At 45.4% G+C, this 14,846-nt stretch overlaps 2 protein-coding genes across 11 annotated transcripts in view; both read left to right on the forward strand.

Moving 5' to 3' along the window:
• Positions 1-4,135, forward strand: part of NSD3 (nuclear receptor binding SET domain protein 3) — a 115,219-nt gene extending 111,084 nt beyond the window's left edge. For all 6 annotated transcript variants that reach the window (XM_040456566.1, XM_040456721.1, XM_040456650.1 and 3 more), the window contains 3 exons: positions 618-724; positions 1,487-1,691; positions 2,110-4,135. In XM_040456566.1, the coding sequence (XP_040312500.1) occupies positions 618-724; positions 1,487-1,691; positions 2,110-2,351 (554 nt within the window). In that variant the 3' untranslated portion in view covers positions 2,352-4,135. The remainder of the gene's footprint in view (positions 1-617; positions 725-1,486; positions 1,692-2,109) is intronic.
• A 4,573-nt stretch (positions 4,136-8,708) lies between these two features.
• PLPP5 (phospholipid phosphatase 5) lies at positions 8,709-14,532 on the forward strand. Of its 5 annotated transcripts, XM_040458122.1 has the most exons (8): positions 8,712-8,835; positions 9,029-9,137; positions 9,577-9,667; positions 10,091-10,154; positions 10,685-10,809; positions 11,475-11,645; positions 13,245-13,433; positions 14,279-14,532. In XM_040458122.1, the coding sequence occupies exons 1-7, from the start codon at positions 8,762-8,764 to the stop codon at positions 13,403-13,405; spliced, it is 795 nt and encodes a 264-aa protein (XP_040314056.1). In that variant the 5' UTR covers positions 8,712-8,761; the 3' UTR covers positions 13,406-13,433; positions 14,279-14,532. The 5 variants fall into 5 exon arrangements, with proteins under 5 accessions (XP_040314239.1, XP_040314169.1, XP_040314056.1 ...); XM_040458305.1 differs by lacking the exons at positions 13,245-13,433; positions 14,279-14,532 and adding an exon at positions 12,520-12,730 and having other exon boundaries at positions 8,709-8,835; XM_040458235.1 differs by lacking the exon at positions 13,245-13,433 and having other exon boundaries at positions 8,711-8,835.
• The last annotated feature ends 314 nt before the right edge of the window (positions 14,533-14,846 follow it).

Here is a 14,846-nt window from a genome sequence, read left to right on the forward strand (position 1 = left end):
ATTTTTCCTTACCCATCTAGCATCTTAACAGCAGAACTTAGTTTCTTCTCTGCTGGGTTTGTAGGAAAATGGGTAAGAAGAGAAGAACTATAGCTAGAAGAGATTAAAGGCATTCCCGACGTTGTGGCCTCTTCAAGACCAGCTAAGAGAAAGCTTGGACCTCCCAGCTCAAATCCCTGGGTCTTTGGTGTAAATAGTAAATCTGCGTGGTGAATTCTTTTCTGATCATAATCTAAAGCATTAATCACCAGAGATGGTATGGTCACCAAGATGCCATGGTCCTATTAGTCATTCAGAAATTGGTGTAAATTAGCTTTAGGAAAGCAACTAAACCAGAACCCATTTGTCTTGAGCACAGATTTTAGATTCTTAGTCTGTGTTACATGGATCTTGGCCACTTCAATGACGACTTCTGTAGACTATTTTTGCTGTCATCACTGGTGGATGGGGATGTTTTCCTCTATTGTTTTTCCCCATCACTGTCTTCTGTGTGGAACACGGGTGAGGGAAAAGCCTTCATGTCAGAATTATGTCTCTCTTTCATTGTGAGTGTGTGTCCGTGGCAGCATTTCTCTTCCCCATGATTTGAGTATGAATAATTATTTCTCTTGTTTTAGGGATGGAGTTAACATTTAATTATAACCTGGATTGTCTGGGCAACGGCAGAACGGAATGCCACTGTGGAGCAGAGAACTGCAGCGGCTTTCTGGGAGTGCGGCCGAAGGTCAGTCGTGAGGGAAGCAAGCACCCCAAGCCAGCGGGAAATCAGGAGTGGGGCTGCTCAAGAAGTGTATGACCATCTCAGGAAAATGCTGGCAAATGGGTACCTGGATTAGTTCGAGGGACAGTCGTTGTGGTAGCCAGAGCTTAGACTCTCTAACTTTCTAACGAAGCATATCTTAGTAAGATCTGTCAGGTTCTGAAAATGTGTCTGTATTTCTGATTGTTTTTGAAGTTACCAGTATCCTTTTCAAAACTTTTTTTTTAAAATTCACATTCTATTTAAAACCACTGAGTGAGGCGCTTTAAAATGTTTTGTGTTCTGGGGTGCCTGGGTGGCACAGTCGGTTAAGTGTCCGACTTCCGCTCAGGTCATGATCTCGTGGTTTGTGAGTTCGAGCCCCGCATCAGCTGTCAGCTCAGAACCCACTTCAGATCCTCTGTCCCCCTCTCTGTCTGCCCCTCCTCTGCTCGCTCACTGTCTCAAAAATAAACACTAAAAAAAAAATGGTGCGTTCTATGGTATGCGAATTATGTCTCAGTATCCTTGCAATTTAAAAAACAAAGCACCTTATTCAAAAGTAGTGAAAATGAAGCCATATTTTCATGTTCATACTGTTATGGGATAAGTCCTCCCAGTGGTTTTTAGGTCATTGAACAACCAAATTTAAAAGAGCTTAAATGAATGTGGGGTTGTGGGAGTTCCTTTTCTGTGTGAAGTTTCACGCACCGTGTTCAGTACAACTGTGATCCTTCTCCCTGCCAGCCAACATGTGCGTCAACAACTGAAGAAAAGGCCAAAAATGCTAAATTAAAGCAGAAGAGGCGAAAAATCAAAGCAGAACCAAAGCAGATGCATGAAGATTACTGTTTTCAGTGTGGAGATGGTGGAGAGCTGGTCATGTGTGACAAAAAAGACTGTCCCAAAGCATACCACCTCTTATGCCTTAACCTGACTCAGCCACCGTATGGTAAGCTAAACTCTTGAGACCCTGTCTCTGACATGCGTGTAATGTAAGAGGTACTTCACTGTCCTTCGTGGAGCCGTGGAATGGATGAGGCTGACTAGAACAGCCAACAATAGCAGACATAAAATATGCTCACGAAAAATGTATCCCTGCAAATAGGGAGTGGGTGCGGGCCAGCAGAGACTGGTCTCTGTGTCCCTATTGCCCTGGGTGAGCAGTTGGCTCCTGTGGCGTTGAGTTTCGGGCAGCAGCACGCCTCCGGGCTCACCGGTGCACCTGCTCGTAAGTTTGGCTGAAATTCGGAGTGGTGCTCAGGTGAACTCGGTCTCCAATCAGAGAAGACGGTGGGAACGGGAGTGTTTCACGGGTCGTCGAGGCGGGCACTGATGGGGCTCTTTTCCCTGTCCCCACCCCTCACTAGGAAAGTGGGAGTGCCCGTGGCACCAGTGCGGGGAGTGCGGCAGCGCCGCCGTCTCCTTCTGCGAGTTCTGCCCGCGCTCCTTCTGTAAAGATCACCGAGAGGGCGCTCTGGTTCCCTCGGCCCTGGAAGGCCGGCTCTGCTGCTCGGAGCACGACCCCGAATCTCCTGTGTCGGCAGAGTACTGGAGCAAGATCAAATGCAAGTTGGAATCGCAGGATCGTGGAGAAGACCTGAGAGAATAAATGGGTGGTGATTTCTTTTTTTTCTTTTTATTGAAATGACAAAAAGAAAAGAAAAAAGGGGAATCGGTGACGCGTTAGTGGAAGAAGAGCCGGCTGCGGTGCGCGCGGCCTTGGCCTTCAGCGCTGCCTTACTGAAGTGCGAATGGGGAGCCGGGTGGCGCGGGCAGGAGCAATTGCTGGGATCTGGTTCTGTTTTGTCAGCTTGCGGCCTCTTCTGTAGCGGGCCAGATTCCCTTGGTCTTTTCTTGCCTTTTATTGTGCTTCAATGCCTTTGCAGCTGGAAAAAGAGATGTCTTCGCTTTTAGAAGAGAAAGTTATGTTAATGAGATAAATTTGAAGTCTAGGATGTGTTCCTTGGGTGTAAAAAGCAAAAGTAGCCATCATTCCTTTATTTATTTTCTTTTTTTTTTTTTTTTTATCTTAAGAAATGTAGTCAGGTAGTCTGTTCAGTGTGCGTGTGCGTCTCACGTAGGAGCTGGAGCAGGCCCTCTGGAAAAGGCTCTGATGATCTTCATATACCTCTTTGCTGAGCAGTAGGGAGGCTGACTTCTCTTTCCCTTCAGAATGTCTTTCATAGTTTCAGAGAAGGGCTTTATGGGAGTATTGGATCTGGCCTCTTGAGAACAAAATGCCTCAGTGGATTTTACCTCTGTGGTCTTAACCTAGGTGGGCTTTATGACGTGATAACTCTACCTAGAAAGGAATGTAATGTGGTTTTGGGTTTTGGAGAAAGACAGAAGGGGGTGCGTTCACTGAGTTGGAAATATTTTCCATTGATCGTGGACATTTTTGATGAAGTGTGTTTATGTGGACGTGAGTGGTCATCCCCCCTCTATCCTGGCACACTGACAAAGGCAGATAACAGGAGACGAGAGGCCCAGACCAGACACTGTATCATACAAGCACCATTTTCTGTTCAGTATAGTGGAGCCCCCTCGTCCATCTTGGAGAGAATTAAGGGCATTTCCTCTCTTGTCTCTGCTTCCCTGTCCCAATCAAACATTCCCTTTGTCAGCTCGCTGGCCGCTCAGCCATGTTTCGTAGTGGGAACTACACAAATGAATCTGAGCTGTATCTGAGTAGGTTTCTTGGTTTAGTTCCTAATTTGGGGGGCAGAAGGGGTAGGGGCAGCCCCAAGTTCTATGTAGACAATTTATATCTCGTATTATCTAGTAACCAACATCGCCCCCATTGAGGAAGGGGGACACTTCTACAGGGTAGGTAAGAGCCACACAAACACACTTCGTTGTAGGAAGCACTTAGGGAAGCTCCCGAGAAAGCAGCGTTAGCAAAAATGGTTGGTGGTGATGCTTGGATCTCACAGATGCAAGTGTACCAAGGTGTCTGCCCACAAAATTCACTTGCATTTCATGTTTAGGAATATGTATATTCCAGTATTCCTGGTATGAAGTAATTAGTCATGTCAGACCTTGTTGTAACACTGTGCTAAGTAGAAGTCTAGGGCTAGCTTGAATGAACTATAACTTTCTCTGTGGATTCTGACTGCTTACAGTTGCTGATACCTGGTAGCATTTATTTTCCCTCAAGAAGTTTCTAGGAACCTTATGAAGGTTGAGAGAGTAGATGCTCGGCCACATTCCTTCGGTTGTGTCACGCGTGTTCCTTTTTTCTTGTCAATTTAGAGTTCTTCTCTGGAAAAAAGAAGAAACACTGTTTTGTGCCTCTTTTTTTAATGTAAATGTGTAATCGTACTGGGTTTTCTCTTGTAAAAAAAAACAAACAAAAACCACACTACACTTCCTTTACTTAAGCTCCTAAACTGCCATTTGCCTGATTCCAGCAATTAATTCTGAGGTGACTTCTTGGGCCTCCAGTAATTCTATTGATCAGACATGGTCCCAGAAGAAAGAGCAAAATGGAAAATGCTGTACGTGTTACCAAATATAATTGCTATGAGTAACATGAAGTACAGCTTCACCAAAACACTAAACTCTTTGCAACATAATTGCTCTTGAGCAATTATATGGTTTGATATCCTTTTAAAAAATAATTTAAGAAAATCTAGGTTTTATCATACTAAAACTTTATATATATATATATATATATATATATATATATGATAGATGTTTGCTTTTTTAAACTTACTAACATGAAGGATTTCCTTTAACATTCGAAGTGCAACTCTTGTTGAAATAGTATCAAACATGAAATCTTCTCTCCTTGCTTTGTTTCCAACTCAGTGCTATTTAATATCTGAGGACTTTTCTACGGTAAGCCAGGGTACATCCTCTGCACTGCAGGTACCTTAGGTTTAAGTATTTTTATGCAGCTTCTTCATTGTGTTGTGTTTGGTTCATGTATCTGTAACAGCTCTGCTGAGATTTCATCGTTTTTGTTGGGGGTGGGGGGTACCTAATAGGATTGTTCTGCCATTTCAGAAATCAGGGTAGAAAACAAAGTGGCTAACCACAGCTCTGGAGTCTTTGTCCGTGACTGCTCTTTAACAGTCCGAAAAGTGGCTTCGGTCCTGCCAGTGCCAAGGAGCTCTCCTCACACCTCCGTGGTGTCACTCCTGACCTCTTTCATGTATTTCCAAGTTGCAGGTGATAGAAGCAGAGAGGGAGAGAGAGTTGCGCTCACTGCGCCTCGCCAGTGAGGTATTCCAAAAGACGTGTCTCTCTCTCAGGCTTAAGTTGGTATTTGTTAACTTTTAAATCTGTATGTGTGGTCAGAGCATAGATGGTTGGTTTTTATTCTTGTCCAAAAATGAGATAGCTCATGGCAGCATGGGATAATGGTGGTATTTTTTTTTTTAGCCTCCTGTTAATTCTTTGGAAGAAGAAGTGAATGTAAAATTTTTGATCATCAGCGTAAAGCTTCAGAAATCAGACAGTAACAACTACAGAGGAAATCCTGGAAGCCACCAGGCGTGTGCAGTGCAGGAAGGGGCTGGACCCCGGTCACAAGGGAGTCAGGAGGGCCGCCTGGGGCTGGGAGGGGGTGGCTGACCCTTCATTCCTGGAAGGCCAAAGCAGCTGGAGGAAGTGATTCACTCCTGTAATATCTAATCAGGGCTAGAGTCAGGAGGGAGGTGGGTTTTATTTTCATTTTTATCTTAACAAGTTCCTCCTCTACCTTAATTCTCAAAAATGATGGCCTGAGCTATAGAATAGGCTGCCTTTTAGAATCATTGAAACTTGGAGCTGTGTGTTCAAGTCAGGACCATATCTTAAATAAATAAATAAATAATGGCGGGGGAGGGGGGGTTGGTGGCTGCTCCTAGCTCCCTTCTGCCATTTCCACAGACTATTTGGAAACGTGCTTGTGAAAAATGTTTTGAAATTCTGAGATAATCATGTAAAGGACTCTCAGGGCAGGCTGTTGGACACGTTTCTTTCATGGTTCATGAAGTAGAGTTTCCTTTTGGACTAGTCACGTGGTCTGTGCTCCACAGGGCCGGACCCAGAGCTGCAGTGTGGAGGGTGGGGAGGCCGCTGTGCAGGGGGGAGTCTCTGGACTGCCCGGGACTCGTGGCTCGTCCTTCACTTCCTTTTAAGTCCCACGCTCTTCCTTTAGCATTCACCTTAAAGTCAAGGTGCTGCCACATGCCACGTCCCTACAGGGTAAGGAAACGAGTTGCCGTGGAGTCCTCACGGCTTGGGAATCTTACATTTGATGTACTTCTCCGTGAGGTACCATGACCTTGGGAAGTTGCTTGATCGCTGGGCAGCGCAAATTCCGCTCCACTTCCTTCTTCCAAGGCTGCGGCATCTGGCCGCCCCAAGTCGTTGGGCCTTGTTGCTGCGACTTGACGAGATCATTGGGAACCATTTCCTTTGGCCCAGAGCCACCTCGAATTGGTCCCTGGTTATCTGTAAACAAAGAGTAGAACTCCCAGTTTCAGATGAGCTGGGGAATAGATGTAATTAGACAGCTTTGCCATGTATTAACAAATACTGAAAAGTTGGGAATTTGTATATACTGAAATCTACCGACTTTTACCTGGGGCGGGGACCGGGAGAGAAGGGGTAGAATAGGGTGAGGGCGGGGACTGATCATGTTTACCACAGGTACGAAGTAGTCACTTTAACATTGAGACCTCTGCCTCATTGAATTCAGGTTTTTTAAGTACTTGAAACTCTTCAGATTCCCCTTATTTTACAGTTATTTTTAAATTTATGAAGTAGAAAGCATTGTTTTGTATACTGTTTTGAAAACAAATAGCCTAGTCTCTTATCCTCTTTAGCTTGGATTAAAGGCAAAGTTCTGCAAATGGGAGAGGGTGTCCACAGCAGATATCTCAGATTTCATGTATGCATTTGAGGAAGAGACTCTTGCATGAAATACCAGCAGCATTTTTATGAATATCTCCTATGTATGTCCTTTATTTTGTCATTTTGTCAGCCCTATCCCCGTGCACCTCCTCTTTCCTTTTAATATATATGCCTGTGTAGGGAAAAAAACAAAAATTTGCACTTACGTTGCACTCCTGAAATGCAGGGTGTAACCTGCGTGTTTCAAAAAACATTTCCGTTCTTTTCTTGTCAGTCCATTGCTTAGGTGACAAGTTCAGGTGCTTGTGGCACATACGTGTGAAAGGGGAGGAGGAGGAGAGCGACCTGTGCCTCAGTAGCCCGTGCAAGTCCGTTACGTGTAAGACAAAGGGAAAAGATACACAGTTGCCAAAGTCATTTATTCAGCCCCTAGTTTTCTTACGTGACCTTCTCCATCTGCGGATTAGCAAGAAAGCACCCTCGGGTGCCAGCGCGCCCTCTCCCTGCCTGCTGCGGACCTCTGACTCGAGCTGGTGGCTCTCAGCAGCCAGCAGATCCCCGAGATAAGGTATTCGTAAGGTATTCTTGTCAGTTTAGGAGTGGACTGGATAAAATTTACTTTTCTACTTTTATCTCATTTGTGCTGTCACATACCCTGTGTCAAAAAAGAAAATCATATTGCCTCCGATGACCAAGATGCTAAATGATGATTACAACTGGCTAATAATTAGGTCCTTTTTATATACAGGGGTGTGTGCATAATTGGAATTGGTATGAGAAATTCATTTGTAACCACTTGTGATATTGCACAACAAACACAGATACCTACAGATTCTGTTTTCATTTTCTTGTGATCTTTATCTATGATAATGACCTTTGTAGATTGGTTATTTCTGTACTTTGTTTATCTGTAATAAACTTTGTAGATCCTGTGAAATGTTATTTTGCCTAAATCACTTGAGATTTGAGTCTTTAATAACAGAGCATCAATATTCACTAAAGTCAATCTCTTTTGGGTTTCTGTGGCTTGGCTAGAAGCTCTTGACACTAAGGGATTAGTGTTCATTTTCCCTGGGGGGTGTTCCACTAGGGCATTACTGTATAATGACTTGATGTTGCCACATAGACTTCAAGATACATGATATTTTGGGGATTTTGTTGATCGACCTATGTTTTACTGCATAGTGTGAAACGTGTAAAGCTTGGTTAACCTGTATATAGATAGCTTATTGGTGACTAGTTACAGTACATTTAGGATTGCCTGTAATTTTAAGCTTCTAACTACTGTGTGTGCTGGTAGGAACATAAATTTTTGTACATTATATTTACTGAGATGTTGCCTTTTTTTATTTGACAACTACTTTGGAATTCAGACGTGTTTTTTGCTTCCGTGAGGATTAATTTGGAAAGGTTCTTAATGACATTCCACTGATTTCAGATTTTGCTTGAGATTGACTTCAATAAATTGTCCTGTATGTTACAAATTAAATTGTGGACTTGTTCATTGCCTGTCATTTCTTGCCACAACTACTGGACAAGGGGTCATAATGGGAGGGAGGGGACCCGGCGCAGGGCTGAATGGCCCAAGATGTGCACCCTGAGGGGGAGGGGGGCGGTGGGGAGTCCGCAGCACTGCAGGGCCCTTCGGGATGTCCCCGCCGCTGCGCTGCGAATAAACGTGGGGCCGCACTCGTGGGGTTTGGTTTTGTTTTCATAGAGGTGAGGTCCTTGGAGAATGTCGCTCCCCGCTTGGCGTGGTAGGAGAATATCGAGGCACCGACTGGTTGGCGAAGGGCGCCACGGGGATAGATGTCCCTCTCATCCGGTCGGTTTCTCAGACTCCACGGAGAAACTGCTGCTTGGCTGGGCACCGGGAGCCAGCTCCCTGCCCAGCACCCTAGAACGGCCCCGCTTGCTCCCCATTCCTTTGGCGAGGTGCTGCTCTCGGGACGGCGCCGGAGCCTCCCCTCCTGCTCCCGGGGTTGCCGACCCGCCCCGGCCGCGAGGTGGCCGCCCGCCTCCTGCGCGCGCAGTTCCCCCGGCGCCCGCTCGCCCGCTCTGAGAGCAGCCGAGGCCCGGCCTCCCGGGACGGCCCTCCAGGGGGCGGGCGCGCACCCCGCAGCCGCCGCAGCGGCAGCCACGTCAGCGCGGCGTCTGTCCGGGGCCGAGCGCAGGATGGAGAAGGCGGCGGCGGCGGCGGCCCTCGGGGCCGAGTTGGGCGTGCGGATCGCCCTGTTCGCGGCCTTCCTGTAAGCGTCTTGCGGTCGGACCCCACTCCAGACGGGCTGCCGACCCCAAAGGAGGCGGGCAGGCAGCCCCTGCCTCGGCCTGGGGCTCCTCGAGCGCCGCCCGCGGGCCAAGGTCCGGGGTCCCTAGGTCGGAAGCCCCGGCGGTTCCAGGAAACAAGCCGACAGGCTCTGCACATTTTTGTTTCTCCTTTAGGGTAACAGAGGTTCTCCCTCCCTTCCAGCGGCTGATCCAACCAGAGGAGATGTGGCTTTACCGGAATCCGTATGTGGAAGCAGAGTATTTCCCTACCAAGCCCATGTTTGTGCGTGGAGAACTAGCCTTCCTTCTGACCCTTAGTACCTGTTACTGAGCTTAATGCCAGGAAGCAGCAGGAGGTGGTCGTTTTGGCTCCAAAACGGAAACTTACTGTCCCCCTTGATGTGCTAAAAATTTTGTTTCCTTATGATTAGGATCCAAATTTAGCAAGATGTCAGTTTTTGCTCCAGGGCCATGTTCTGAGCTCTGTTCCTTAGGATGGGGATGGCCCGAGGGAACTGGTCATTTAGAATCATGGGGTGATGGTGTTACTTGCTGGTGGAGCTGCTAGTGCCCAGTCTGACGCTGCTTATATTGACAGGGGAACAGGGAGCTCTGACATGTGAGTTCTGCTGTCCCTACCACCCCTCTTCCCTGTGGGAGCTCCTTTGACAACTAGTGGTCTCGGGGTTTGGTTTTTTAACCTCTGCCATGTTCCGGTTCAGGTCATTGCATTTCTCTCCCCACTGTCTCTGATCCTCCTGGCCAGATGTCTCAAGAAGGCGGGCGGGACAGACAGCAGACAGGCCTGCCTGGGTAAGAACTAGCGGTCTCTGGCTGGGTTACCTCCTTGGTGCTGGAATGAGAAGGTGGGAGTTGTGGGCTTCAGCCACTGGAGGTGTGACCTCAGTGGGTGGAGACCATGGGGTTCTGCATTCCTAAAGTCGTCCTATCTCCCCTGTACCCGTGCTGTCACCCATGACACCGAAAACTAGCACTCTAAGAACGTAACTTCCTAGCAGTGCCTATATGCACTGGATAATTTGTACCCCAGAAACATCTTCAGCCTAGTGCAGAAGTTCTCTCTGTGCAACAACACGTTAAGAGAATTATTTCCACGCTCCGCTCCGGTTGGAGCCTGACCATTCCTGTCTCAGAAAGACACGGCTGCTCTCAAGAGACAATGACCATGCAGCGCCTCTGAGGCAGAAACTAACAGGAAGTTTCTTTGCTTTCCAGCTGCCAGCCTTGCCCTGGCTCTGAACGGTGTCTTTACCAACACAATAAAACTGATAGTGGGCAGGTGAGTGAGCAGGGTCTGCACCTGCGTGCCAGCCCTTCCCCCCCCCCCCACCCACCCACAGGAGGTGGTTCATGGCTGCACCAACAGCTTCCTCCTTATCCTTTCCTCCTCTGTCTGACCTTGCTTTTTTCACTTAACTCTTCCTCCCTTTCCCTATGGTTGTCCTGCAGGTGACACTTGGGCTCTTCGCTGCCCTGAACAGCATTTCCCACTGACAGCCGCAGCAGGGTCCACGTCCTCTAGAGCACCTGCTGAAGCTGCAGGGTGACTTGCTCTTTGCCCTAACAATTTATCATGTGCTGGACCGGCTCCCGCCCACCCCACCCCACCCCCCACCTCCCGATTTAAATGCTGACCCTGGAAATAATGCTTTTCTTTTAATGGTGACTGTCCTAATCCACTTCCATTATTTTGCCTGGGACACCATTTGACTGAGAGTAAATGGATTACAGATTATAGATGTCTGATAAAACCAAAAAATAATTTCTGGCGTTGTCAGGCGATCTGTGTTGAGATCATGCTTCTTTCAGGCCACGCCCAGACTTCTTCTACCGCTGCTTCCCGGATGGGCAAGCCCATTCTGACTTGAAGTGCACAGGAGACAAGGACGTGGTGAATGAGGGCCGGAAGAGCTTCCCCAGTGGACATTCTTCCTGTACGATGTGAATTTGACATCTCTGCCTTTTGGGGGGGCCACTGAATTTAACCTAGGAAACGTGTGAGGATGGGATCATCTCACTAGTTTTGTTCTTGTATCTAGAAACTAGCGAACCCCCCCTTCTTTAATAACCCCAAGATTTCACAAGTCTGAGCCTCAAAAATCAGGGAGGAGAGAGGAAGTAGTTTACCTTCATGAGATCTGGAACATTTTAGGATTGTTGTATTATTTGCCTAGATCCTGCAATCTTGTACTAGTTATAAAAGCATTAACCTTTGCTGAAGGACTACTATGCGTCAGGTTCTTTGGAAGGCATTTTTGATTCTTACCTCATTTAATAACCAAAATAGCACGAGGTGGGTGGTAGTATTTTTATGATTCCCATTTATACATGAGGAAACGAAGGCATTGAGAAGTTAAATAACCCGCCCAATTGTTAGTATTCCAAAAACTATTCTCAGAATAAATATTAACTTTGGGACACAAAATAAAGTCCTTCATTTTCCCTTTTGTTTCCTCCTCCTCCATCATCAATGATCTCTACCAGAAGGGTATCCAGAAAGAATAAAACATGCATGGCGGGGCCCCCCCGCCACCTATTTGCAGATGGATGACAGCGCTTCCTTTAAGAGACATACACTTATAGGTGTTCCCTCTTCTAGTTGCATTTGCTGGTCTGGCCTTTGCTTCCTTCTACCTGGCGGGGAAGTTACATTGCTTCGCGCCACAAGGCCGTGGGAAGTCTTGGAGGTTCTGTGCCTTTCTGTCGCCTCTCCTCCTCGCAGCTGTGATTGCACTTTCCCGCACCTGTGACTATAAGCATCACTGGCAAGGTAAGCGAGGTATTCGTGCCGTGCAAGTTCGCACGTTTCACCCACCATTTTACCCCAAGCATTTGGCACAGAGGAGACGCTGAATGTGTCTGCTAAATGAATAAACAAATAAGTATGGGAGGGTCTGGGTTCCTGAACCAGCTGTATGGAGCATGGGAAAGCACAGTTTCCTTTTCAGGAGAAATATCCTAAATTTTCCATTACTCTGAAGCATCATAAGTTCAGAATAAACTACGTATTTCATTTTTATCTAAGAAATTTTTTACCACAAACCTCAAAAGCTCAATTCACTTAGGGTCTTAAAAATCAAGTTTGTTGTCATGAGGTTTTTGTTCAGAAACTAAAGTTCAGGAAGACCTAAAATTGTAGTTAAACCAAAGAAATTTAAGTTGAATGACAAAGCAAAACATCCAAGTGACAGAGTACCTTCCCAGAAAACTCCTAATTCAAAAAAAAAAAACCTGACAGTATTTCCTAAAAGTCCTTAGGAGCCCTAAGGCTCCTGAAGAATAAACTTTTTTTTTTTTTCCTGCAAAGAAAGGCAACTCCTGAGGAGTTTATTGCTTCCTCTAGAACTCTTTAAATGATGAAAAAGGGGTTAATATCATTAAGTGAAACGTTATTCTGAATTTTTAAAAAATTCAATCTGGTATACTTGGAAAAAGGCTCATTTACATTTATTTAACTAAAGATGTGTTTTGATTTGGTTTAGAAAATAACCTGATGATAATCCTATTACTCATATAACAAAACTGAGAAAGCCTAAAGAAACCATAAACCTGGAATTGAGGTTTTTTTGCAGCCCAAACAAGTAGAGAAACCTGAAGGGCCAAGGTCTCTGTACCGACGTACCTCATTTTATTGCACTTCACAGATAACGTGTCTTGTGCAAATTGAAGTTTGTGGCAATGCTGCGCTAGGCAGGTCTCGCAGTGCCAGTTTTCCACGTTTGCTCACTTCGTGTTTCCCTGTCTCATTTTGGTAATTGTTGAATATTTCAAACTTTTTCATTATTACTATATTTGTTATGGTGGTCTGTGATCAGTGGTTATGACTTGCTGAAAGCTCAGATGATGGTTAGCATTTTTTTAGCAATAAAGTATTTTTTTTTTTTAATTTTTTTTTTCAACGTTTATTTATTTTTGGGACAGAGAGAGACAGAGCATGAACGGGGGAGGGGCAGAGAGAGGGAGACACAGAATCAGAAACAGGCTCCAGGCTCTGAGCCATCAGCCCAGAGCCTGACGCGGGGCTCGAACTCACGGACCGCGAGATCGTGACCTGGCTGAAGTCGGACGCTTAACCGACTGCGCCACCCAGGCGCCCCTAAAGTATTTTTTAATTAAGGTATGTGCTTTTTTTTTTTTTTTAGATGTAATGCTATTGCACACTTAATAGACTACGGCACAGTATTAGCGTAACTTTCATCTTGCACTGGGAAACCAAAAAATTCATCTGACTTGCTTTATTGAGACATTCCCTTTACTGCAGTGATCTACAGTTGAACTCGCAGTATCAGTATGCCAGCACTGCGTGGTGTTTTAACATGATTTACGAGTCTAATATGATTAAGAGAAGACCTTATCTCTTCTCTTTCAGACGTACTAGTTGGATCCATGATTGGCCTGACATTTGCCTATGTCTGCTACAGGCAGTATTATCCTCCGCTGACTGACGCAGAATGCCATAAACCATTTCAGGACAGACTTGTACTTCCCATTGCACAGAAGCCTGGTGATCCTTATCATTTTAGTATTTAGAAATTGGAACTACCTCAGTGGAGATTAGGTGAATCACCCTTCGTAACTGCCCAAGAATTTCTGACCTTTTGTCTCTTAAGAGGTACAAGTGAGGACATCAGCACTTCATTCTGCCTCCATATGTTTATGCAGTTTTGCTCACATGGATTTATCATGGAGTCAAAGTTCAAGGTTCTTTTTCACTGCTCTGTGCCACACATTTGGTAAAAAGATCATACAGTAGTCTACCAGCTGGTATCCCAATATCTACAGCATTTTACATTTCATTTAAATGCCATTCTGGGAAGGATCTTTCACAAAGAAGCCTTTGCAAGGGGTGCCTGGGTGGCTCAGTCAGTTGAGCGTCTGACTCGATTTTGGCTCAGGTCATGATTTCAGGGTTGTGGGATTGACCCCATTTCGGGCTCTGTGCTGAGCATGGAGTCTGCTTAAGATTCTCTCCCTCCGCCCCTCTCCCCTGCTCGCTCAGGCTCTAAAATAAGAAAAAAAGATTTTACGAAGAAGCCTCTACATATCCTAGAAGCTAGAGATGAATTTCCATTTTCTATAGCTCAAAATCTTAAAATCCAGGGCATGACCAACTAAAATTTTGGTTCTGTTTACTTTCTCTGGTGACAATTCCATCAAACCTTATATAGGAAAATGTCCAATTCTGGCTGTTTTACCTTCCTACATATGTACCTTACCTGAGTCTAGTCAAATATTGCTGTCCATTTTAAATACTGTGGACATAAATTATTTATTGAATTACTAAGTAAACAGTTTTAAAAAATGGTAAGGACAAATGAGGTGGAAACCACCCTCAGTTGCTAGTACTGAAACATACTCCTAAACTGTGCTCACTAGTTTCCTTCCCTCCATGCATGACTGAAGACCTGCCCAAATGCATCAACTCTGCCAACTGGCTAAGGCAGGAAAGAAAAATTACAGATGTGCTTATCTAGCGGAAAAATGAACTTTCTGTGACCCTTCTTCAAATGGGATACAAGAACAATTTTACAGGAGATGCTACAGGACCTACAAGTACCTTTCTCTTTACAATCGTACGTTAAATATAACCTTGGCTTACGTGTTTCTGTATCTTCAGTGTGTCTTTTTCCTTCAATAAATGTGATATTCAAAGAAGACGGTGACTGTGGGTGTTTTGGGTCCTTAATACCACACGAGAGCCAGAACATTTCCAAAGTAAAACCCTGGATTCCCCATCTGACATAAGTGACACGACTACCGGTAGTAGAGGCTGATGCCTGCAATTACTGAAGAACAGTCTCAGTATTTATTTTGTAATTGCCACGCTTTACTGTATCTGCCTAAAGAAAACACCAGTCCCCGGAAAAGAACTTAAATATTAGTTCTTTGCCCAAACGTTATCTTTTTAATTTGCTTTAGAAATATATACGGGGAGAAAACGGTTATTGTATTAACTTTCTGTATAATGGAT

This window comes from Herpailurus yagouaroundi, unplaced genomic scaffold (assembly GCF_014898765.1).
Source record: "Herpailurus yagouaroundi ecotype Mexico unplaced genomic scaffold, PumYag 28, whole genome shotgun sequence".
NCBI lineage: Eukaryota > Metazoa > Chordata > Mammalia > Carnivora > Felidae > Herpailurus > Herpailurus yagouaroundi.

Bases quoted from the DNA above. Each gene is read 5' to 3' on its own strand.
- PLPP5 (XM_040458036.1), top strand. From the start codon at position 8,762: ATGGAGAAGGCGGCGGCGGCGGCGGCCCTCGGGGCCGAGTTGGGCGTG. The intron at 8,836-9,028 runs GTAAGCGTCTTG...TTTCTCCTTTAG, and splicing joins GCCCTGTTCGCGGCCTTCCT to GGTAACAGAGGTTCTCCCTC. The intron at 11,646-13,244 runs GTAAGCGAGGTA...CTTCTCTTTCAG, and splicing joins CTATAAGCATCACTGGCAAG to ACGTACTAGTTGGATCCATG.